At 40.8% G+C, this 26,600-nt stretch overlaps 1 protein-coding gene across 9 annotated transcripts in view; it reads right to left on the reverse strand.

Annotated features, from left to right (window-relative positions):
• Nucleotides 1-26,600, reverse strand: part of DGKB (diacylglycerol kinase beta) — a 272,726-nt gene that overhangs the window by 40,701 nt on the left and 205,425 nt on the right. For all 9 annotated transcript variants that reach the window (XM_077304457.1, XM_077304458.1, XM_077304456.1 and 6 more), the window contains one exon: nt 20,999-21,194. In XM_077304457.1, the coding sequence (XP_077160572.1) occupies nt 20,999-21,194 (196 nt within the window). The remainder of the gene's footprint in view (nt 1-20,998; nt 21,195-26,600) is intronic.

The raw sequence follows: 26,600 nt of genomic DNA on the forward strand, positions 1-26,600 counted from the left end.
ACAGAAATTAAACCAATGGCGTGAAGATCCATTGTTCATTATTGTATACAAATTGTTTCCCCCCCCCAGGGTTTCTCAGTTAAGTTCTGCCTCTTGTCCCACCATGCCCATCTCACTCTTTTCTGCTGCTCCAGACAGACACCTGCAGGAGGAGTGGCAACACTGGTGGTACCCCCCCCCCCGGGCCAAGCTGCTTGCCTTGCCGCGATCCCTGTGAAAGGGTCATTCGACCCCCAAAGGGGTCCCAACCCCCAGCTTGAGAACCACTGGTCTAAAGGAACCATTTTGGGTAGTGTTACCTAGTGATCAAAGTGCAAACAACCCTCACCCACTCACAAAACAAAGTCCCATTGTTAAGTAGAAGTGAGATTTTTTTTTCTTTTACTAGAAGCACCTTTGTATTGATTGTGGAAACCCAACCCTGTTAATTGGCATATCTTATGCAGGTATCACATCAGTTCCTGCAGACTGGCAGCAATCAGTAGGGGACAGCTGAAACTCACTAAGCATCCATCTGGCAGGAATTGGGGGCTCTTAAACATGTCAAGGAAAATCAGGGATTTATTCTGAAGGGAACAGTTTTTGAAAGGTACTGCCTCTGGCTAAACCTTCACACAAATATGTGGCAAATGATGTAAGAAAAGGTATCTTATGGAAACAGTAATTTAAGAATTTCATGTCTAAAAAGTAGAATGTATGACTCTACTTGTGATCGAAGTTGCCTGCACCCCAGGTCATTTTGTTATCATGGTTGTGTTGCAGGGGAGGAAAAACCTGGAATTTATAGACATGACAAGCTAAGTTGTTGTTAAATGCACTCAAATTGTGCTCTGCAACTGAAGACAAGCTTTGCAAGAGTTAAAGGCTAATTTCTTTTTCAAAAATGTATCTTACTGCAGTTGTGCATACTATTGACCTAGCTTCTGTTTTGTCACCAACCTGCAATAGGATTGAGCAGAGAGACAAGAAAGAATGAACAAACGAACAAACGAAAGACAGACAGTTGTAAGCAAGCCCAATAAGCTATAGCATGTATTTACTGTTCAAATGACATGGAATTTAAAGTGAGTGCCGACAGCTCTGGATCCATAGCTCAGTAGTAGACCATCTCTTTGCATGCAAAAAGTTCTAGGTAACTTCAGTTAAAAGGATCAGGTAGTAGGTGATGAAAAGGCTCTTCCTAAGACTTGGGAGAGTTGTAGCCAGTCAGAGTAGACAATATTGATCTTGATAGATCAGTGCTTTAACTCAGTGGTCCCCAACCTTTTTATCACCGGGGACCGGTCAACGCTTGACAATTTTACTAAGGAGGTAGTATTTTGCTGAGAGACATCACCACCACTGACTGAGCCCCTGCTCCACTTGTTTTCCCACTGGTGCCCCTGACTTCCCGCCGCCTGCTGGGAGATGCTGCTAGCAGCAGCTGTGCAGTGCCACGCCGAGGGGGAGCCCCAGCCATGGCGGCCTCTGGAGAGCACCAAAGGTGAGCCAGCGGCAGAGAGGCAGGGCAGCCCCCAAGGCAGCAGCTGGGGAGGAGGACAAGGAGGAGCCACGGCCCAGTACCAACTGATCCACAGACCGATCCTGGTCCCCGGTCCAGGGGTTGGGGACCACTGCTCTAACTCACTATAAGGTAGCTTCATGTGTTCAACTTTCTATGCCTTTTGGAGTTGACGGTAAATTTGTAAGCACCCTAACTCCTCTCTTAAACTCAAGGAGTTTTGTTCCTATATTACCATGCGTGTGTTAGTGGGTAGGAATCAGAAATCTCAAAATCAGTAGTTAAGGGAGGCAATAATACCTTTATTACTTGTATTCTCTATTACTTTTATGATGAATTTAAAAAGTAGTTAGGGCCAAAAGATCATGTAGTCATGATCATAGCCCCAAGGGGGAGACTGTCCACTGACAAGCTTCCCATAAACCTCTATTATAAATGTGATAGAGGCAGAGAGCAGATACACCACAGGAATTCTAGCAAATAAACAGGCATACTAAAGTCAAGAAAATGTTCACAAACTTACTCTCATTTTCAGAACAAGATATTCCCAGTTTCATTGAGTCCATTTGCGCTCAGAATGGTCATTAGCATGTCATGGGGACCAAAGTTAATTGCAAAATGGCTGCCATGGTGTACTGGCACCAATCACAAAATACAGGGCTGGTTTCAAGCCAAGATCCCTTCTAGGATGTAGGCAGCTGTTTCTAAAAGGATGCTTCTTGCAGATGCAAAGGTGATATTTCCTGGGTCTTCTGAAGAACCTCCAGTTCTTCCTTCTAATTAAGTGAATGAAAGCAAAAACTGGCAATTTACTTCATTAATGGGTACCAGGAAACCTCATTTGCAGGCACCATGGTGGTTCCAGAAGTTCCGTGGTGGTGGTGGTGGGTTAGATGTTAACTTTTTCCTAATGTCAAATACCCATAACAATGAACACAAGAAGCTACACTGTCTGGTGTGCAATACCTAGTATTGTTGATTTTATTTTTTATCTTAAAAAAATTATGCTGTCTTTCCACCTAACTAGGGTACACAATGTGATAAACATAAAAACAAAACACAGTTAAAATATAAAATTTAATTAATATAAGGAACCAACCCTACAAGGAGGAGGGTCACACAGTTATTGAGGGTATGCCAGATGAATCTCCCTGGGGAGGAAGTTTCAACATTTTAGTATCACAATGGAGAAGGCCCTTTCTTGAGTCATTAACCATCTAGTTTCAGATCATGGAGGCAACCAAAGTAGGGCTTTCAAGGATGATCAGTGAGAGTGGGTAGGTTTGTATGGGAGAAAGTGGTCCTTAAGTTATGTTGCTCACAATTCTGTCAAGGATCTGTCCATTCTCTGAAATAGGCAGATGACACAATCACCCCTAAACACATTCTCCTCATGGGCAGAGACAAGTAGTCACTTGGGAAGGAGAGATCTATCCCTTTGTCCTTTCTGCCCGATAAGAATTGCCATAGGAAGAATGGCTGAATGGTTAGGGGAGTGGTAAATGCTTTCTTGACCATGGGAGTTGAATCTTCCATTTTCAAAGAGGAAGCGATTAGACCTGTTTTTTCTTTTTAAGAACTATCTCTGAGTCTACAATGTTAGAAAATTTCCATCCAGTTTTTAACATTCTAGGGCAAGGTGCTAGAGTGTGTTTTTGCCTCTCAGCTCCAGAGGTTCTTGGAAGAGAGTGATTTTTCTGGACCCATTTCATTCTGGCTTCAGGTCAGGATTTAAAACAGATATTGCTTTGATTGCCTTGGTTGATGACTTTCGTCAAGAACTAGACAGGAAACATATGACCTTTTGATATTATCAACCATAGTATCCTGTTGAGCTGCCTTTTGGGGGTATTAAGTTGATCCCTGGATCAACTGGAGCTGAACTTCTTTGGCAGCATGGCTTAAACTGAGTGCAAGAGAAGATCCAATGGGACAGCCGTGGCTGAGAGCTCTGTGCCACCTCAGCTGGGACTGGCTCCTCTTGCAGTTTGGCTTAAAACAAAATGCAAGATAAGTCAGCGCAAGATTGGCCAGGGTCACAGGAGCTGAGAGTTCCCCTCTGTCTTGGCTTGGCATTGGCTTCTCTTGCAGTCTGGTTTAAACCAGGCTTTAAGAGAAGTCAGCCCAGGATCAACTGTGTCTGTCGGGAGCAGTCAGCTTCTGATGGTCAATACACCCCACCCTCCCCCATTTCTTGTATCTATTGGACACTCCCAAATTCTGAGATTTTGGGAAAATCCTAGAATCAAAAACTGCACCAGTACTGGGATCTGGGATTTTTCAGGAAACACATTTTTCCCGCCCCCCCCCATTCAATATACCCGAGCCTCCCCCCCCCCAGCAAAAAAAGAAGACTCAACTGGGGAAAATACTGTATACCCCTAGGACTGACTCAGCTCAGTTTCAACCAGTCAGTTAACCTGGATGAATTATAAATATCCTCTGTATGTAGAAAGGCTCACGTTACAACAACCAAAGTATCCCTATCTGCCCAATTAAAATGTTCAGAAATCGATCTTTTTAGGAGCAAACACTTTGAAATCCCCAGTTCTGTGTTCATAATCCAGAAAACGTTGAACAAATGGGGCCTCAGTGACAGAAATTCAATACCATACTATAAGGGCAATTACCCAGGACACATTAAAATAAATTCACCTGTTTGACCATTTCTGTAGTTGGAAGCAAACAGTAGTGAGATGGAACAGAATAACATTCAAGTACAGAAGATTTCTATATCAATAGGGTATGATTAGGAATATCTATCTTGTGATATTAAATCAGTAGTGGGAGCGGTAAGCATCAAAAGCTCACAGGGTTTCTAATCCATTAAGGAGTATATCAGAGACTCACCCTAGTTTGCATGTGTCTGTTCTTCAATTGCTACCTCCTCAGACTAAAATCTAGTTTTTAAATTAATTGGTGGTCTGGGGGTACCAGTAAAGGCTGTCTTTATGCATGTGCAAAGGGCAAAGTTTTCTAGAGTTTATTTGATTTCATGTTCACAAAGATACTATCAATCCAGAGGCACAATTTAATACTAAACACATTCATATGCCAAATCCAAAGGATATTTTCCACCATTAGAAAAAGAGAAATCGAATAACTATGCATTTCAGTGCTATCAACATGGCAAAAACCATTATCTGGAGAGGCAGAAAAAGCTTTCTTGCACCTTTTACACAATCTGGTTGTCATACTTTAATATGCTGATGCACACTGGACACTATTTATATTTTTGTTATATTGTATGCATATGGGATATTAATGCCACTCTTGTTTTAGAGGAAACCCTTCCCCTTTCCTGTGTCTGTGGTCTTTTAACTAGTAGGGTACAGTGGGAGACTGTAAGAGTGGCAGTCTGTAATCTGGAGAACTGGGTTTGAGTCTCCACTGTTCCATATGAAAGGCTGTTGGGGGACCTTGGTCCAGCCACAGAACTCTCTCAGCCCCACCTACCTCACAAGGTGCCTGCTGTGGGGAGAGGAAAGGAACGTGATTATAAGCCACTTACTGTGATGGTAAGACTCCTTAAACTAGAAAAAAAGTTGAGTATAAATTCTTCGTAAAATCATGCAAAAAATGTGTGGTCTGTTGCATTTCAGAATATTCACTGTTTCAAAGTAATTGTCGTAACTTAAAAACTTCATTGAAGATAGAAAGTGTGCCTTTTTTGAAATGAATAATTTTAGCTTGATTGTCTTACTTGTAATGTTTTAAAAGTTGCCAACAGATGGTTAGCATTTAGACAGAGCAAATGAGCTGGCTTCAAAACATAAATTAAGACAGCTCTCCTATGCACACTGTGCAAGTCTCGGTGAAACTTGCTTCCAAGTAAACACACAGAGGATCGTGTTCTACAGTTTGCAAAGTAAATGCCATCAGGTTCACAATATGAGAATCTGGGTTTTCCTGAATCAATCATAATAGTACTTTTTAAAAATACTTCTAGCTTTATGTGTTCAAGTTATTAAAATTAACTTGCTCTAGTGGCCTTGTGACTGAACTATCAGTTATCTTAAGCTCCTGATCTTATCTTAAAGCCTGATCCTAACAAGGAAACATTCTTGATAGCAAATTTGGAGGATTACCCCATTTTGTATGTAAGAACTGTGAGCATCATCAGACCAGAGAAGCTTTGATTGATAAAAATCACCATTTCAATGGAAACACTATAACCAGTATAGCTAAAAAGTACATTTAATTTATGGAAGCACCCTGCTAATTTTGATCATATTACATTCCATAAGCAGATGAGATAACATTATTTGGAATTATACCTTTTCATTTTTAGTGAGACTGCTTGCTAACCAAATGCTAGCACTTGCCATTTGTAAGGTTATGATTAAACCTCACTTCAAGTCTGTAAAGATACTAGCTTTCATTAAGTGCTCCCATAAATCTTTCTACTCCAACCTTACTAGATTTAATGTTTAATCTTCTCCTGTGCTGCAGACACATTACCCTAGAGTGCATCTAATTCTCTTTGAAAGGGATGTGGGCAGCCCTAGAGACAGGTGTGGGAAACATCTAACCTAATCTTAGTTCTAGTAAAAGGTGGATGAATTAACAACTCAACATCTTTTCATTCCATGGAATCAGCAAAGTGCCAACCACCCCAATAAACCCTCACGGGGTTTTACGGTGAGGTGCAAAACTGGACAAACACTAGCTCAATGTGCTATCAGTATAGGGAGCACTACGTTTAGCACTGAAGCACTAAACCAGGAATGCCTTCAGGCATTTTAAATATGGGTGGAATTCCTATGCCTGGAATATCTAAACTGTATACATCTACTCCTGTGGAAGAGAAATTCACGTGCTGTCTCTCTGTGTCTACAACACATGTATATTCCCAAAGACACACAGAGAAAGAGAGACATCTCCCACATTTCAAATATCTAAAGCCTATTTCAGAAGCTGGGAAATCTGTGACTATATGCTGATATGTGGAATCCCTCTTAAGGCTAATTCATGAAGCACTTGCAGGTGTGGAGAAGCTCAGAGGTTTTTTTTTTTCCTGACCTCTGTTATGATGTCATAGTATTGGAAATTAATTAAGTAATTGGATGTATCACTTGTAAAAAGCCAGCATGAGACAGCAAATGGCTATGTAATCTCCATCTTAATGCTTTCATAAGACTTTCCCCTTTTAATTGACAAAGTTGAAACACCTGCTCTGTTCTCAAATAAGATCTAGGTTTTGTTGCCATTTTTATTAATCACTTCTTTTTGTGCTTCTGAAAAGGTTCCAAGTTTTTTTTAAAATGAAAATGTTACTATTCTTAAAGATGGTGCCAACAAATTACCAGTTATCCCTACTAATGCAGGTATTGCTTTTCTTGAGAAAAGAAAACAAATAATCACCGCATTTTAGCATAGTGTGTTAAGAAACCTTTAAAGATCTATGAAAACATTTCCGTGGCTAATAAAAAAATTCAGTCTCAACGTGGAAAGATTTGGTCTGCTGAAAAATCTGATCCTTTTGAGGCTCTTTGGCATTAGGAGACCCTTTCAATGGTGTGAGTGATAGTGATGATAAAAAGGTTACATTAAAAGGATTGACTTTAGTATGATAAGGTGTTTGAATTTGGGTTTGGTTCAGATTCACAGTTGTATTGTAATGGCAAATAGATGGTTTCTCTTGCTGACCTTTATATGAGAAGGCAGCAAAATCTGTCATCGCTCTTCAATTTGTTTAACTGCAGACATGTATTCCCTAGAGATGTCTGACACTATATTATCCATTTAACCCTGCTCTGGGCACCTGAATTCTGAGATTAATAGTCTTCCAAAAATACAAATGAGATATGCTTGCATTTTCTTCAGCGGTTGCCGAGAAACAATCAGTTTTAGAAGAAATGTTTAGTATGGATGATCAAAAGAAAATTTCTGTTCCCTTTGGCATTTATGCAGAGTATATTATTGATGGGAGTCTGATTCAGTGTACCATATTTCAAATGCAGAAGATTATGATGAGTGTGAAAAACTAGATTTAAATATCTTCATATAATTGGCACAGTTCTCCTACCACTGGAGATAATTGGGGGTACCAAATGTTTGTCTATTAAAACATGTTCTGTGAAAGCTGCTTTAGCTGTCCCTTATTAATGAACATACTTTCTCATTGTGGACCTGAGCTCAAATTTCTGTTTGTAGATTGATTGACTTTGTCCTAAGCAGACCCTAATCCCACTCAAAGGGCTTCTTTATCTATGTATTTTAGCCAGTCACACTTGAGAGAGGAGTGGAAATGCTCATTGTAAGGTAATGGAAATGAGACAGGAATTTTGTTTCTGAATTCTTTTGGACACACTGGGGAGATGAGAGTTTAAGGGTAACACTGCCAAACAAGAAGAAGGATCCACCTAATGCTGCATCCTGTCTCCTGTAGGGTCCTCTGGGAAGTCCAGATGCAGGGTGCAAAAGCAATACATTTTCTGCCTTTGAATATGGAGGCTTCATGGCAAATCACTATTAACCAGAATTTATTTTGTGCCATTTCAAAGCCACCTTATTATTATGTCCTGAATCTGATGCCCAAAGCATTATAGGACACAGGGAGAGTACTCCCTGGCCATTTACTTTACACCAGACATATTTTTTAAAACCTCCATCAAATCTCCCCTTTGGTGTAATGTTTTCTAAACTATACCACTGTATGTTTAACCTTTCCATACATAGATGTCAGTTTGGGTTCCCTTTATTTTATTTCCCCCAGTTCTACTATATTGTTTTTGAGACAGGGTGATCAGAACTGTACACAGTATTCCAAGTATAACCTCATAATAGATTCACGCAAGGACTTAATTACACTTGTTGTTTTATGTTCAACTTCCTTTCTAACAATCCCTGGAATTTGCTTTTTCCACTACTGGTGTACATTGAATTATGATGGACAAGACACGCTCCCTAATCAGTTCCCTGTCCTCTCTGTATTTTGTTAGGGTTTGGAGGGGGGGGGGGGTTGCTCACTTTAGACTTGGTTACATTGAACTTCATTTTCCACATTGTTAGCCATTCACTCAGTTCGGTGAATGGCTTCTGAAGTGCTTCAAAGTGTGCTTAGTCTTCATTATCCTCAATAATGTGTTGTTATCCTGATCCTATATCATTTATGAACAAGCATTGAGTATGGTCTCATAAAGTGGTATATTATATCCTCAGCATATCATATACTTTATCTGATTAGTGGCTCTCTGCTCCTACAGGTTTCTATTAAGTTGTTCTGAAATTCACATTACATTTGAGAACCTGTAGACCTCTTCTACAGCACTACTGAATGGATGTTTTTCTTCTATCAATGTCATGTAACTGTGTTCTTTGTTCTTTTCTCATCTCACTTTCCCACAGTATGATGCCTTTTAAAAGAATAAATTCTTATTTTCCTACTTTTCTTAAATTCATTGCCAAATCAAATCGAAAGAGAAAAACAATATCAAATAGCTATTAAAAAGTAGAAGGCGGCTGCAAAGAGTAACCAGAGTAACTACAGTGGAGGACAGATTTTATTCAAGAAGTGAAATTTGAATTGTTTATGCTATTTCAGATGAAATGCCAGAATTTTGCCTTGAAAAAGATTCTGTTCAGATCTATGCGGAATAATAGAATGGTGAAATCTATTAAATCTATTAAAAAACTATTTTCAGCACAGTTGTCAACTGTTTTGACTCCTATAGTAGCTTTATCTGTAGATTTGAGCAGTAGATAATATTCTCTGTATGGCATGAGAAGCTAAACCAGATTATTTCCATAGGTCAAACTGTTTTTAACTATGGCCATGCAGGGCATCTGGTCAACTGGCAACCCTGTCTGCAGGTTCTGCTGTTGTTTGGTCCTAAGAAGAGACGTTGGGGAGGGTGGTATATAAATGTGAAAATAAATAAATAAACAAATAAACAAACAAACAAATAATAAATAAAAATTTAAAACCTTATTCAGTGTGCACCTGCCTGTTAGTGAAATCTTCTCTGGATACTCTGTATCCTCCTATGATGATTTGGGTAGTAAGTAAAGCCTTCTTGGGATGCCACCAAGACATTTTGCCAAGCTGTCTCCATTTTGGTTTATAATTCTCGGAGTTGAGCTCAGCCTGTCTTCTCTTCATCATTGCTTGGGCAAACTAGCAAGCTTCAGCCAACAAAGACATAAGAGCCAGCACAAGAGTGGATTTATGCCTAATTTCATAATACCATTATTTATATTTATTATTTAGAATATTTATATGCCACAACTCCAGAGATCTGCTTGATTTTACTGATGCTAGCAAGTCCAGAGAAAAACTGATCTTTGCCAAGTACCTAGCTATTAGATCATTAATCAGTATTGTACTTAGACACAAAAGGGTTTGTAAGTGTTAACACTTTTCAAAGACAGAACCAACCTTTGCATTATTGTTTGTTAAAAGGTTCTTGGTTCAAGATTGATCTAATCTGGGATGTTCACATTACCTGCCAAACCCCTAGCTCAATTAAATATCTCAGGTTGCATCCACACATACTTTTCTCTGCCTGGCAACTTCAATTCTCTTTGCTCGTTTGCAAATATTCCCAGGACCATGATCCTCCCTCCTCCTCCCCTTCAGATATTTTTTTTAAAAACCACCCTATTTCCTCACTTTGCTTTGTAAAGGGTTGTGTCTCACCTGTCCTGCCCTAAAATTAGAGATAAACTATGTCCCCAAAGTGTCACCATTCTCTGTTTTTATCACCTTGAGGTGTAAGGCTTTGCTGCACTCGGTCCTCTACATGTGAAGCTTTGGCCTGTCCAGAATTAACTCATTTTGTGACTGGCAAAACCCTGGTTCAAGACTACTTTTCTCCTTTGCATTTACCTATGGATTACTTGTTGTCCAAACACCTGGATACATTACTTTGGGAAAGGGCATTTGGTTGGGGTTGACCAAAGCTAATCAACATCGACTGGGCCCTGAACCTCCCTCCCGTGAACCCATATACTGACCAACCATGGGTCTGTTAGATTATTTACTGTTAGGATGTTATTTCTCTGTTCATTGCTATTATTATTACTGTTAGCTTTATTCAATATAGTCATGGAGTTCGATGTATTGTTCTTTGCTTGCGTTCCATGTTAACCACCCTGAGCCTTAAGGGAGGGTGATCTATAAATGTAATAAATAAACAAATAGATAATTATATACTATGCTTTATCTTTCACTGTGTCTCTTTTGTTTCTAGCCTTTCCCCCTTCGTGAGTGAAAAGCGTTATATTGTACATCCTTGGAATACATGTATCATAATGTGAGAATTCTACTATAAGGTGTCATAATATTGCTGATATTATTTCTACTGCTTGGTTTTGCCAGTTCTCTTACCCTGAAATGTGTCCCTGAAATGAGCCTTGTATCTGATTTCCCTCCATTTAAGTCAGTGATTCTCAACCTTGCCTTTGCCGCGACCCTAACTTCGGAGGTGGGTGAGGCAGTGCGTGTGCGGGTGGTGTGCGCATGAGCACACAGGTGCACAACAATCAAGGCAGCATGGAGGCAGCCATTGCCATGGCTCTGCTACCTCTGCCCGTCTCCCGCTGCTGCCACCATCCACCTCCACCACACGCCACAATGTTCAGCAACCTGGCCACCCCAGGGAAGGGGCCAAGCGACCCCAAGTTTGAGAACCACTTATTTAAGTATTCTTTCCAAATATGTACCTTCACTGCTTTGTTAGCAGTGCCAGTTTTAATGGTTACTCTTTGATGTTTTAATGATATATTGGTTTAATTGTTGATCCCTACACTGGGTACCAGTTTTCTGGAACAAATGTGGGTCTGTAGATATTTCAGATAAACCATCAGCAGTTCCCTTACAGTAGATTCCTTAAGTGGATGTAGAACTTAAACTATGAATGACTTTAGGTCATTCATTCTGCCTAGTTCTGCTTTAGTTCATTTGTTCTGCTTAGAGATTGTGCCAAACCATTTACACTGGAACTTGTCTAGAGTACATGAGCCTCTATGATCACACACAGTAACATATTCTGTTTATAATAATCTGTTTATCATTGTGTGCTTTAAAGTGACTGTTCAGTACATTGAGTCGTTCCTCCTCTTGTTTTTGCTCTATTGTATGGCTTACCTGCTGCTATTTAACTGTAACTGTGTTTGCTATTGTTTATTTACAGGCTAAGATTTTTTTTCAGAACGGAAACTGTGCCTTGTAAAAGTGCAATAGAAATAAAAATATTCCTGACCTCCTCAATATGCATGCCTTAAGTAATCAGCCAATACACACACTCTGCTCTTTTAGACATATATATGCCACTAATCTTACCTCTAGTGTCTCATTGTAAATGAGACGCTCCTGTATTTGCAGTCATAACCCTTCCCAGTGCTTACTTCAGTAACATTATTTAGGGACTTCTACATTTTAAAGAAAATAAGAATTATCACAAGGTTTAGGCACTCTTGACCAATTCCCTTTCCTCCCACTACCTTCAATTGTGGTTTTCCTTCTGACACTGTAAATGCATTGCCAGTAAACTACGTGGTTGTTTACATGAGCATATTGTAAACAGGCAGCATTGGAAAGAACAAGCTGCCTTATAAATTAATGGCATTGTGAGGGTGCTGCCTGCTGGGGTGAAAATAAATTGTAAGAAAATATAGGGAGACAGGTAATGGGCACTGGCTCTGCTGCACAACACTTTTCAAATAGCTGTTGACTGTGTGCCAATAGATACGGCAATAACTGTCAACAGGATTTACAGTACTTTCACATTTACACAGCGAGAGTGGAGAGGCTCAAAGAGTTCTATAGTTTTATTTAAAGTTGAGTGCCAACTGTTTCTGTACCAGCTATTTCCAAGTAACTGGGTCACAAACACCCTTGCTGTCATTCATGTGTGTTACTAAAACACCTCTTTTTTTTTTTTTGGCCTTGATTATCAGAAGTCCTTGAAGCATGTTTCTAGAATCTTTACAGCAATGTTTAGACATATGCTTACTTAACAAAACTCAAAGCAAGGTTATCTTACCATCTGTTGTGTAGCCCACCAATGCTAGGACCTTAGAAGCTGCTCCTTGCAAGAAAGCTGCTTCTGTGGTCCACTGACAGCTAGAATAAGTAAACAAGGCCTATTTGAAGATCTAAGAACCTGATTAAGCAATTACCTGAGCCAGTACAGACAATGAACTGTTAACATTTCATTTTTTAAAACATTTTTGCTTTATTAACAATAAGATTATGCTCCACATCAGTGTAAAACCAAGATCTCTATTTATTGTTTGGGACAGAGTAGGATTTTTGATGCAAATGGCATCAATTATCCACATTTAAAAAATCCTTGAGTTTGAAAACTGAGTTGAACAGAGAGGACCAATTACCTACCAGCCACAGAGGGCAAGATGGATGACTGTTCTAAAACATGATTGGGGTAATGAGAATTGTGGAATTTGTATTCCAGGTCAATTGGGGGATTGAGGTTCACCTCCTCATGTGGGGCAAGTTTCCTCAAACTGAATTGGGAGACTTCCTGGCAACAAAGCCAGGAAGGGTTAAAAATACTGGTAATATTTGTGAGTTTTGGTTCAGATGCTGAAGACGGACTCCCCCTGCATTTAGCAGGTGGGGAGTCAGGATGTGCATTTTTTCCACAGACATTGGGGGGGGGGACGGGGATGGCCAGAGGTAAACCGTCTGTATTGTCAAGTTTACTATTAAAGTTTTTTCTATAACAAAACCAACAAGACTTGAGGAAAAGTTTTTATGAATGTCTGAACTTAACCTTTGACAGTGTTTTCTCCATTATTTCCAACAAAAGTTCTCCCAAGCTTGGTCTGAACTGTTTTGGTTTTCTGTTTTTGTTTGTTATTGTGTCAGGGTTACTCTCGCCACACATAAAGTATTACAAAGGAATATGTGAAAACTGTTTGAGTCTAGTCTCAGAATAGCCTCCCATTTCAAAATCCCATCTTTTCTCAAAAGTGCCTTTAGAATATCAGTGTTGGTTCTGGCTTGGGTCCATGACTGAAAAGAGAAAAAAGTACACTTTCACTTAGGAAACACATATGGGAAGAGCAGATCTCTCCTCTGGAAATGAATGGATTCTGCTAAAACAAAAGATAATAGGAAAGACTTCATAAAAAGAAGGAAGTACTTGCAACAGCTTGAAAGAAAGGGTGACATTGTGACCACTGAATTTAGAAGCACTGAATTCAGAAACTAGATTCCTTTAATAGTGCATGTATCAGACCTCGTTTGGCCTGGGCCACATATTTGATTTCTGTAGGGACATGGGGGTCTTTTTAACATATGTTCCATCATTATAGAAATCTGACTGAACTACCTAGTTTATGGCAAGTTTTGATAATGTGAGCTGCTAGATAATTGACAAAAATGTTGCTAGATAATTGAAAAAGAAAGAATCCATTTAACTAGCATGAACAGCATGAGGAATGGCATTGTTATATAGCTGTCTAGAAAAAAAAAAGGAAAAGATATAAAATCCTGGAACTCGTTTTTGTTGGAGTGATAAGGAGTCAAACAAGTTTATGCGTCTCCTTTTCATTAGAAAACTATTTTGTGAAGACTGTGCAAGAAACTGGGAAATGCCACCTAGTTTTTGTTGCTGTGACTGATTTGCATAAAGGTTACATTACGAAATGCTAAGCTTTACTGCCTTAAATCCTTATGATAAAAATCAGAATTTCACAAATGAATAGTCTATATTTCTTACTGTGGCACTAGTGAATTGATTGGTATTTCCATATTTAATGGGCATAATCAATAGATGAACCAACTAAGGGAGCAACTGTAAGCAGGTCTACTCAGGAGTAAGTCCCGTTTTATTCAATAGGGCTTACTCCCAGGAACGTAGTTTTAGGATTGTAGACATAGTCTCCGTTTGACAGAAGTTAATTTTTAATCAGTGAGGTTCAGAGTTAAAGACATTTATTTTTGAGTTCTGATGTGTTCCAACCTGCAGTTGGCCATCTAGAGCTCCTCTATGGCAGGGGTAGTCAACCTGTGGTCCTCTAGATGTTCATGGATAAGGAAATGCTGGCAGACGCTCATGGGAATTGTAGTCCATGAACATCTGAAGGACCACAGGTTGACTACCCCTGCTCTATAGCACACCATTTACCAGCTTCAGCTGATATAATAGACATAGGAAAACATGATCTGGCCATGATAATCCATCAGATTATGTCCTGGTTGGAATACTGAAATACGCTTTATGTGGGGCTCCTAGAAACTCCAGTTCTTCCAAAACGCAGCACCCAAGCTATTGTCAGTAGCAGGATTAAAGTTATCAGAATCTCGTTAGGCCAAACATGTCTGTGAGGCCAATGGTGCAGTCAGTTCTCTTTAGGAATTGCCAGAAATTCCTACAGTGGTGTAATGTCATTTCCATATTTTTTGGAACAGATATCACACTGTTGTTGATGGCTGCCTCCAAGACCCCCCCCCCCAATCTCCCACTGGTTGCCAGGTCATTCCAAGCAACCCTGGATTGTATCAGCCGAATGCTGAAAAATTTGCTTTGGATTTCCATTCGTTTCTTGGGACAATTCAAAGTTCTGTTTTTTAACTTTAAAGCCTTCCTCCTATATTGCCCACTCTGCCAGTTAAGATCTGCCCTACAATCTCTACTCTTTCGGTCCCACCTTCACAGGTAAGGTGGATAGTAACCAGAGGCAGGGCTTTTTCAATAGCGAACCTTGGTTTTGGGATGCCCTTCCTCTTGAGGCTTGCCTGGTATCCACACTCCTTTCTGCTGGGCACCATGCCAAAATATTCCCGTTCTCCCAGGCTTTTACTCAAGGCATTGATTTTGTAATGCTAATTTAGTCTGGAAAATATTATCTTCAACTGTCAGTATTTCTTTTTTTTAATGCTTCATGTTTTTATGCTGGCCTGGGTTTTTAATGCTGGTATGAAGTAAACAGCTAATGCTATGACCTGGTCTGACAGCCTTGAGTGACTGGACATTCAAAAAGAAGAGGAGCAAGAAGAATCTTGGGTTAGGGAAGTGGGAAGCTTAGACCACACCTAACAGGTCAAAGTCAAATAAAACAGTTTGTTAATTCTGAACTACCATTAGCTTCTCATGTGCTATTTTCAAAACAGGACATAAGAATGATTTCTTTCTCTCCCCTGAGTTCTGTAGGCTGTGTCATTCAAGCAAATGGATGGGAAAGGAAATAGGGACTGTTCACTAAGAAATAAGATAAAGATATGTGAAGACCTTGGAGTCCTTCTAAGCATGCAGCACCCTCTGCTGGCCCTGCAGCCCTCTTCCATTGGCTAGCCAGAGCCTGCTGTTCTTCCTTACCCCTCTCCAACATTCTCCTCTCACAACTTCCCTCCCCAACTCTCTGGTGTTACTCTTGTTCTCACTCTACTCTGTCTGATCTCTTTCCTTCCATGACTTGTCTTCTCCATCTCTCTTACTGTCTCTCCTCCTCCCTCATCAATTGTCCACTCACTTCCTTGCATCTGACCCTGAGCACTTCCCTTATCCCGCTTTTTAAAGCCAGCAGCTTCCTGTGCCTCCACCCACATGTTCAAACTCCTAAGGTTTTAAAGCGGTGGTTGCGATTACACCCAGGAGCTGGCAGAATGCCAGGTGGCTCATCCCTCCTGGCTGACAAATGCTCATGGCCTTGCCCTCCCTGCCTGTACAAATGCTGGAGCATGGGACAGGCATGGGAGCTTGGGGTCTGTTTGCTGGTGATTGTGGGCTGCTCCCCCCCCGCCAACTCCACCAATTCCTTTGCTCTCACCCTTCCTTTCTGTGTGAGCATGTCTTGCAGGAGCTTCCTTTCTAGACCTGGTTCCTCTAGCTCTTTTGCTGGCAAGATTGCCAGCATGTGTCTCCGTCGCCTGTCTCTCTAGGGCTTGGGGGCATCTGCTTGCTGGCCTGCCCACAGCATTGCCGCTGGCTATTTTTCAGGACCCCTTGCCTGTCCAAGATCAGTTGGGGTGCTCTTGTGCCCCATGCACTGGGGCAGGTGGGAGAAGTCCAGGGCATCTGGGAAGGATTCTGGACAGGTAAAAGTATCAGACTGACATTTCCATGCCTTAATACAGTGGATAGTAACCAGACAAAGAGCTTCACAGGTGAGCAAGCAAGGACCTCTCTCAGGTAAATTATAAAGGTTAGTATTTCCTTCTAAAATCAGACATTTTACTATAACATGATGCCTAATTTTCCTTGCATAAGTTAGAATAGTGGTCCTATAAGTATATATTTCCCATACCCATCAGAAGAGCAATGTGAAGATATTTATTTATTTTTATTTATTTCTTAGTTTTAGTCTGCCACTCTCTGCAGGCTCATGGTGGGGTACAGTATAGCCCCCCCATATAACATCATAAAAACCCCATCCCATAATTTGAATGCCTATCATGTCTAGTCAAGAGCAAGCAAAAATGTGATCAGTAGAATCTCGAGTGAGAAGAACCCATCATGGCAGAACACTGCAATGGTTTCCTTAATGACAAAACAGATGGAGCTAGGATTATATTCTAAAGTGTGGGGGACGTGGTTTGGATTCACTTGCGTGCTATTTTGAGGTATTTGCTTTCAGGACAGAGAGTGTATGTTCAAACTACTGTCACCATGTTCAGAACATAACGATGCTACAAAAGAAATTCAAGAAGAGAGTTCAGTGCATTTTCTCAGTGTTGTGATCCTCACACATGCCTTTAACACACTTGGAATTGAAGTTTGGTATATCACTTTGCTCCTCCCCAGTGGCTGCTGCCACCACCTTCTCCTCCTCATCTTACACTAAGGTAAGAGAGAAGACTGGTACTACATAAGATGAAATGGAAGGCAATCAATGGCCAAAGATAGCTTAAAATTTAATCAATTTGTGTGAATTGTATGAATTCTTTTGCATTCATTTACAATATCCAACAGAACAGTGAAAGAAAGACAACTGAAAAAATGTTCCAGGAAAGAAATCTGCAAAGAAAATTATATATGCTATACCTGTTTCCTAAAAAATAAACTGAATAAATCTCTACATGTAAGAGTTCAGTGGCATCATGGAATGGAACTAATGCCCAAAGCATACCTGAATGCACTTTTTTTTTAAGGGGGTAAAAAATCCTCAAGTATTGACAGTTCCCACAGATAGACTTTTTGTAAAATATGATGGGATACAATTTGATAGACAAGATCACTTGTAGGAGTAAAGTAAGGGTGGCATATTTTTAAAAATCACAATAACTAAGCTAAGAGTTTTAAGCCCCCTCCCCCCAGATTGTCATTCATAGACAGAATAAATAGAGACATGGTTGCAAAAACTACTTATATGAATGAAGTATAATGTACTGGACTGTGTTAAGACTAGGGATTGTTATATGAAGACCTTCATATTCAAGGTCTTAGATACACAGATCCTAAGAACATATGGGTTCTGAGGGCTGCAGGACCACAGTCACCATGGTCAGAAAACATTACACACATAATGAGTGGCAAGAATGAAAGAATATGACCTTAAAGTCTATGGCCAGTCATCACGGCAGAACTGTTCAAAAACTTATGGGTGCAATATGTCATCCATTTTGGATGGGGACTCCTTCTGGCTTCCTGTGTGCTTTACAGGTCAATAACAGTGACATCACTATCTATCAAGCAGATCCCACTCACCCAATTATGTCCCTTTCCCCCTGTCAGCATCTTACATTTCTATGGACAAAAATAAAGCACTACAGTTCTGAACACGTGGGGGCCGGGGGTGGGCATGGTCTAGTGGTTTCAGCCTGTTGTTGTGTTTTTACTGCCATCTTGGGTTTTTATTGGGATCTTATTGTTTTGGGAGTTTTAGATTTCTGTAAACCGCCATGAGCCGGTGTTCTGGAAGTGGCAGTCTAAAAATATGAACATAAATAAACAGCACAATGAGCGCAAAACCTGCCTTTCATTATAACAATGATGAGATTACTGTTTGAAATAATATCTCTGTGTTAAGGAGGATATTTCTCTTTATTCATGTCCAGAGTTCACATGGGTGGTTTTCTCTTTTTGAAACATGGGCATTTATGAAAAAGTTTGCCTCACTTCCTTCTATGGTCTTTTTTTTTGGGGGGGGGGGTCTGTCTTTCACATAAACAAGTTTTTTTGTGGGGGGGGATGGGGCTTTATGATGGTAAGACCTGTCTGTTAGATACTGAAATGTCTAAATAATTTTAAAAGTACATTGTAAAATCCTATGTTGCCTGCTGAATTTGTTTTGGCATATGGAGACACTAATGCACCTGTGGAGACAATGTTCTCAGTAATGGATGACATCTGGTTTGAAGACAAAAGTGGAATGTCAGTAGTTATAGTGAAGATTATGGCATTGGTTAGAGCCAATCTCTCGGGCAACTGCTGCGAAGTCTTTGAACAACGTTTTCAAAACATGCAGCTTTCAAAAAACGGAAGAATTCTAATAACCTATAAAGCAATAAAGAAAGTGTTGGTTTCAGTTCATCTACTAGACATTTGACTTAAATGCTGCTTCAAGATCATAGACATTAGCTTACTAAAATATTTTTGGAAAAATTTAATTTGCAGTTGGGTATACATGTGCATGAAGAAGATTTATTTTTCACATAAACAGAAACATGAGGCCCTATGCTATTTTTCAAATGTATAGATCCATGGATCGGATTTTTAAAAAGCAGAGATTGTCATTGCAAACCAGATGGCAGCACTTTGGACACTGCTGTCCATCACAACTCATTCAGCTTACTCCGTAAAAAGGACAGCTATGAAGAGATGATCATGGAGACTGGAGACTGTGTCCGCATTTTATCCTCACTTTGGATTTCCTTTGGATACTGTGAGTCGACTCTATCCTTTCCACATTTGGGCTTTCCTCCCCTTATTTATCAGGCTGAAATTTGCGACATGCTTTCTGCACTGAGTCTGATGCAGGCTGCCTCCCACCGTGCTTTGCTCCCTTTCCCTTTTCCAAAAAATGTGTTTTTGCAAAATGGTGCCTGCTTGCATCTTAACTGTGCCCCTTAATCCCACCATTCTGTGCCATTGATCACTTTTCCCATCCCTAAAAAAGTGTTCCGAATGTAATTAAAAAAAACCCTTAGAACGTCATAACGTCATAACACTGTTGTACTTAAAGAGAGTAAGAAAATGTTTAAAAATATGCTCATTAATAGAAGAGCTGATTTTTATACCATGCTTTTCACTACCTGAAAGAGTCTCAGAGTGGTTTACCACTGCCTTCCCTTCATCTCCCCTGTGAGGTAGGTGAGGCTGAGAGAGCTCTGAGAGAAACTCCTGTGAGAACAGCTCTAACAGGGCTGCGTCACCTAGATAACTGCATGTGGAGGAGTGGGAGATCAAACCCGGCTCTCCAGATTTTGCTCCTATCAGTGTAAGTTATTTTATTCTGTTTTATGGGTTTTACTGTAAACTGCCTTGAGCTGGCACAGCTAGGCACGTCAGTTAATATATTTAAATATAAATGAATAAATTAGAAGCTGCCATTGTTAACAACCACACCAGACTGGCAAAACAGATTTCACAAAGTAAAATAAGAAATTTCAATATGTAACATGGAGAATATATAACAGGCGCACACACACCGGCATGCTAACGCCGGCACTTCTCCCCCCCCCCCCCCCAGGCCTGGCTGTGGAGGAAGCAAACGGCTGCTTCAGGCGCCGAAGCGCCAACCCCTACTAGGGACATTCCATACTGCATTTCCATTAATCATCTCTGTTCTGAATGTTCAGCACACAACATCTCTCTGTCATTAAGATACAGATAATAAAAAGACCCAAGTAGGACCCAGCATTTGTCCAATCAGCATAGTTGCAATGAAATTACAGGAACAGCTGCAAAATCAAAATGGATTCCATTTATACCTGTGCCTATAACTAAAAACCAAATTTGAACATTGATTTCAAAGCCTATTTGGTATAATTAAAACATCAGGAAGAACAGAAATATAAATAAGAAAAAGTTTAGGTTGTATATTTTCTGATAAAATGTGGGTTTTGTTAGATCTAGTCTTTATTGATTCACTCTGAAAATAAAAACAATTTTCAAACATATTTATTTAGCATAAGTAAATAACTTGAACACAGAGATTAACACGAACACGTGTATTTGCCCTGGTTTCCTAACTTCGCAGAGCAAATATTTGAACAATCCTTGTCATTTTGTAAAACACTGAAAACCAGGTGTATATGCAAACATCTCTATTAAAACAATAACTTTTCATATAAGGGGGGGGGAAGTACAAAATACATTCATCTAAAATGAGAACAGAAATCATTTTCTGAAGCTGTCAAAGAATTTCCGAATCTGAGCCCAGACAGGAAGCGTGTTGTTTGGATAGCTGATGGATTTAAACTTTTCACCTGACCTAGTTAAAACTCTTCTATAAATCCCCCCACCTTTAAAAATCACAACGAGGCTGTTCTCATACATTAAGCAGCTATCCATTCTTTGCAAAGCACACGTTTAAATGGGAAGTTTGAACACAGAACCAACTATTCATTCCCACTTGGGCACTCACCTTGGTATGCAGATTTCAGTTCCTTAGCATCTGTGACAGTGGTTCTTTGATCGGACCTGTTTTTCTCAAAGCGACGATGGCTTCGTCTTTTCTTGGTGTCACCCCAAAGATTCGATCCACCATGCATGCTTGGAATATTCAAAACAGCAATTCCTTCAAGGGAAATGTTGTTTAGGTCTAGCTGGATTCCATCGCACTTATTGGCACAAAGAAAAGAAATATAAATGAAGAAATCAGTAAGAGCATAAATGGGTACCAGGATAGTTTGTTTAGATATTTATACCCTGCCTTTCTCCCTACTGGGTTCCAATATTACTGACAACAGTGTCCTTCTCTCCTCCATTTTATCCTAACAACAATCTGTAAAGTAGGTTATGCGCTGGAGTTAAGTGCATTGTTTGTTATTCCTAAAGTTCATATTGTCACTTGGCAGGATTTGTGGCAAAAAGTACCAGTTCAGGATGCTTCCCATGTTCCCCTCCCCCCAGCCATTGCATCTGACCCTGGAAGAGCTTATTCCTAGGGTCACAGGAGATGGGTTTAGGGGACCTGGCAAGGCATTCCCTCACCATCATCTCTGCTGAATATTCTGCCGTGGCATGCCTGGACCTCCCAGTTCATCACTGACAACCAGTAGTGAGGCTTCTCCCCGATTGGTCCTTTTGAGGCAGAGGTGCCAGGCTGCGGCTTCTCCTCCTACCCCCAGCCTCTTCTAGCTATTGTTCTCTCTGGCCACATCAGCTGGTCTGTGGACTCCACACTTCTTTGCAGAGCTCATGCTTCCATTGTGGTCCCTTTCCTTTCAGAGGGGTGCAACCTGGTGGTGGTAACAACCTACACCCTCTCTGCCAAGGCTCTAATCTGTGGCAGAACAGATATCTTGGGGACCAGAGTCCCCAAATGTTCAGCCCTCAAATCAGGGGGATACTGGCCTCAGTCTGGCTCTGTGGGTGCAGAGAATGTTGGTGCTGTTCTGGAAGGGCTTGAGGACATGCACCATTTGGGAGAGAGTCAGCCAGTTATCGGAATTGATGCTGAACTCCTCTTCCCCATGCAGGATGATCATGGATGAGATGACATCATGAGATGACAAGCCACGTCAGGCGTCCTCTTTTAAGCCCGCTCAGCCCCGCCCTTCAAACGTCGCGCGATGCGCGACCGCCGGAGGTGCTTGGGACTGGGAGTTCTTCCCAGCCAGCGTGTCCTCTGCCGCTCTCTCACCCGCGGCAGCAACGGCCCCTACGGTGAGTCTTCGGGGCTTTTTATCAGAATTGATCCTGAACTCCTCTTCCCCATGCAGGATGATCATGGATGAGATGACATCCTGCTCTGAGGTTTTCTCCTCCATCAAATGCACAATTATGGCATAGGTGGAAATCTAGCGGATGGGTTCGTCCAGAATGAGTTGGTGTTCAGGTTCAACTCTCTCCCCTTGTACAGCAAATGGCCAGACCTTACGTGTTGTGTTTGTGGCCAAATAGAAACCACGAGCTCAGGAGTGGAGACTGGGACCCTGAAACCTTGCTAAGTATTTGCTGGTTCTGGGTTTGCAGTTAATCATCTAACGGTCTTATTGACCAATTATGGGCTCTGTTAACAGCCAATTATGTGTCTTGGTGGGAGGTTTGAGTATATGTATATAAATTCCACAGTTCTCATTGTTGTAATACAATGTTTTCTGGTTCCAGTAAACTTGTTGGTTGATTGGAGTTGAGTGTCCATGTCTTTCAAAGCCCACAGATCTAATATGATGTATATAATTTTGTGATATGCAATTATTGTGTTACTATAGTCTATTCAAAATGCACTATAGTGCATCAAAATGCACCTGGGCAGAGCTTCTCTGTCATGCACACTCTGAGCGTGGCCGTCTCCTTCAGCAAACATAGGTAGTTACATACTGTACATTTTTTTAAAAAGCATCATGAAAACAGTAGGAAAAGGAACAGAACCCTCTTGATTACCTCTAAGCCCATGAGCCATCTATGAATATCCTACATATAGATGTTTCCTAGATTTTGTGTGCTAGTGGCCTTGCACCTATATATTTTGGAATTTGTACACATAGAGCTTATAAAAATGCTACAATCCAGTACATGGACATTACAATGTGGAAGAAAGTGAGATTATTCTACTTGGTACTGTCTTCAATCAACTATACATGTCTCAGGTCACCCTTAGGGTTCACCTATACATTAAGGTACATATCACCTTTAGAGTCCATCACACTTAATTGTGACCATAACACATAGGGAGAAAGGGCTGTAGCTTCTTGCCTTTCCACTGTTTTTACATCCTCAACTTACCCCAGGGAGTCTCTGTGAAAATTATATGTAGCCACATAAGTTGCAATTTTTTTTCATTGGAGTCAATAGCAACTCCATCAGGCAGTCTGAGGATATATAAATGGTAGTAGGGGAGGCTGAATCTGCTTCTTCCTGCCTGCTTTGATAGCAAACAGAAAAGAGCTGATGTGCATGTGGAAGGCACAAATAGCCCCATCACATGTATGATGCAAAGACCTTCTGTTGTTTCCCAACAAGCAAGAGAACTGTGTAATTTGTAGATGGAACCTGAGAGTTTTCCCCATCTGGTACAACTTTTCTCAGAGTTTTGAGAACTCTTTATTGATCTAACCTTGCTGCTACTACTTCAGTGCCCTCCTAAGAGCCACATCTTCAACAAACCCACACATGCTGCTTTATGCTACCACTCTCACTTCTAACAATTCTCTGCTTGGGTGTCATTGCATTGCCTTTTCTTCATCCCTATCTTCTCTGCTTATTGTAGATTTCAGATCCTCTGGTTATGGTCATTTCTATGCTCTGCACAGTGCCAGCTTAAAAAAAAATAGAAATCAGGAGAGAAGATAAAAATAATCATGATTTTTCAGCCTCTATTCCATATTTGCTTTTATGAACCAAAGTTTAAATTTGCATGCAGTCTTCATGGAAGTGAGCCTAAAAAGCTCTAACAAGATATCTTGAAATTACTTGGCAGCTGGGATACCCAAACATACAATTTTTTAAACTGAATCTCTTTCAGTGAGGGTGAGAAGCATATTTAATTTCTGTAGTGGAGTCAGACCTTCCTCATTCTTACATTTTACATATGCATTAAACATTAAGATGATTTCTTTTACTACAAAATTCCATTCGTGTATACTCACTCACTGCTATACATTCCTGATAAACAGATATTAATTTCATAATTAAAAGTAATCTTGTGTAAATACCCTGCAGGCCTCAATGAATCAAACACATACTGTGTGTCAGGCCTCCCACTGTCTTCAAGTGGAATGTACTGGCTGGATAATTAGATAGTACATATTTTTTAACCTTATTTGCATGCATATTATATCTTTTGCACACAGACAAGCAGCAGTAACAACAAAAGTCAGATTACCACAGGGAATTCCCACAAAGAAGTCTTCATTCCTTATAATTTGCAGCCTAAATTAAAATAATTTGATCTTTGACAAGGATGAAATGTCAAACAGAAGGGGGTCCTCTACAAGCCACAGCCTGTGGCTTCTGAAATCAGCCTAATTTATGTCAGTCACTTCTTAATACATATTTAAGTATTACACGAAAAAGATGATAAATATGCAATCTGACACCTTTGGTATTTCCCTGCTGTTAATTTATAAAGGTCTTGTGTCCCACAAACTGACTAAAATTATTTAAATAAAGGGAGAATAGTGATATAAGATGATGCAGAGAGCATTTTCGCTCAATATTGAACACAGCAGGCAGTATACTAAGACAATTATTTCACTAGGCCTCAGAATCCCACTGTGACAAGTTACTTTCAGAATTAGTAAAGGAGAAATTCTTTTGTTCAAGAACAGAGGAGTTTTAAAGTATGGGTCCATTTCCATTATGTCAATATAGCTTTCAGTTAAAATAACAAAACACAAATCTATTTTGTTTGCATTCCTGTTGTTTCTCCCAAAATGATGGCATTGTTCATGGCTACAACTAAGTAGGGTGTTTGAAAGTGGCACAGCATAACAATATCAATTTAAGAGAGAGTTTTTTTTTCGAGAAGCAAAGAATGAAGAACAGGGAAGAGATATGATCATAACGGCTGAATACGTGACTTACAACAACTGAATAAGTGATTGCACATCTCATGAAATTGGTCCTCACAGTACAATTTGTTGATTGAGATAATATTCTATACTCAAAGTAACTAATCCGTTGCCAATGGGTAGATATCATTTTTAAATATTCATCATCTACTATTTAGATAAGAATTTAGGAATATGATAACCTGTCACTCATTGTATATAGTGAAATTAAGGACCAATACTTACAAAATGTTTGGAAGGCTCTAGAACAGTGGTCCTCAACCTTTTTGGGCTGGGGACTGGGGGGGGGAAGAGGGAGGCATGGGCGCTGGTGCGCTAGCTCCACGATTGCATGTTTGCACCCACCAGCGCCTGCACCTCCCCCCACAGCACGGTGCTCACTGTGCCAGGGCCCAGGAGCAATCGGCCACTGAAGCGGACGATTGCTCCCAGCGCAGCGAGCGCCACACTGCGGAGGGGGGGGGTGAGGGAGGTACGTCCGCTGGTGCACCAGTGCCTCCCTCCCCCTGCTGCGGCCTGGTACCGAGGGCTCCACAGCTCGGTACCAGTCCTCAGCCCTGGGGTTGGGGAAGACACACTAAACACACAAGCAACCTCAGTTTGCTACTCGCTACTCCAAAATGCTTCCAAGTTGGAGGAGGATTAAATTTCTGGGGTCCCAATTACAAAGCCCCCCTATCAAGGTTTCCCCAGTGCTCTCTCTGGAAAAGACAGCGCTTACAGGAGTCTTTGGAATGGCTCAGGAACTAGCTGTGACACCAAACTCACAGGGACACTTCACCTAGGCAGACCCCACCCCCCGCCTGGGAACAAGGCAAGCATCCCTTCTGTGCTCACAGTCGTCCCCCAAAGGTATCCAAAGGCAGGCTCTGAATGAGAGAAATGCAGGCATGTCCGGAATTCTGACTGAGGCTCCCTGAAGTTACCCTACAATAGTTTGGCAGCACTCTAGCCAGGCCACATCAGCAAGGGAAGCATTCCCACAACTCTCACGGTCCTCACCCCAGGGTGTTTCATACACAGATCCAGTACACACCCATCAGAAGAGGCACACTTCACAATGCATAATCCACATTTGATAGTACTGGGGGCAATCCTGAGAGAACGGCTGTTCTGCAGTTTCCATTCATTCCAGAGATTTCCATTTTACGTGATTAGTGATGCAAACTGTCTTGCATAATGAAGAAATACTGTTTGCAACCAACTGTTGACATATGTTCATACACTGAAATAATGCATGGGGAACATATTTCAAATATGTTCCTAAGTAACAGATGTTTCTCTAGGGTTGCTTCCATATTAAGTGTTGGGATGTCAGGACTGGCTCCTCTACATTCTCTCCAAACTGGGGGTGGATTAAATTTCTGGAGTTCCAGTTATGGACCCCCCCTCAGAAAAAGTCTCCAGCATTTATATCCTCTCCCCTCCTGAGTGTGAACACCTCTGTGTGCCGTGGGGGTGAAAGTGGATACAAAGGGTGCTCACTGTGGGGGAAATAAGTCCTCCACC

The sequence above is a fragment of the Paroedura picta genome, chromosome 11 (genome assembly GCF_049243985.1).
Source record: "Paroedura picta isolate Pp20150507F chromosome 11, Ppicta_v3.0, whole genome shotgun sequence".
Lineage (NCBI taxonomy): Eukaryota > Metazoa > Chordata > Lepidosauria > Squamata > Gekkonidae > Paroedura > Paroedura picta.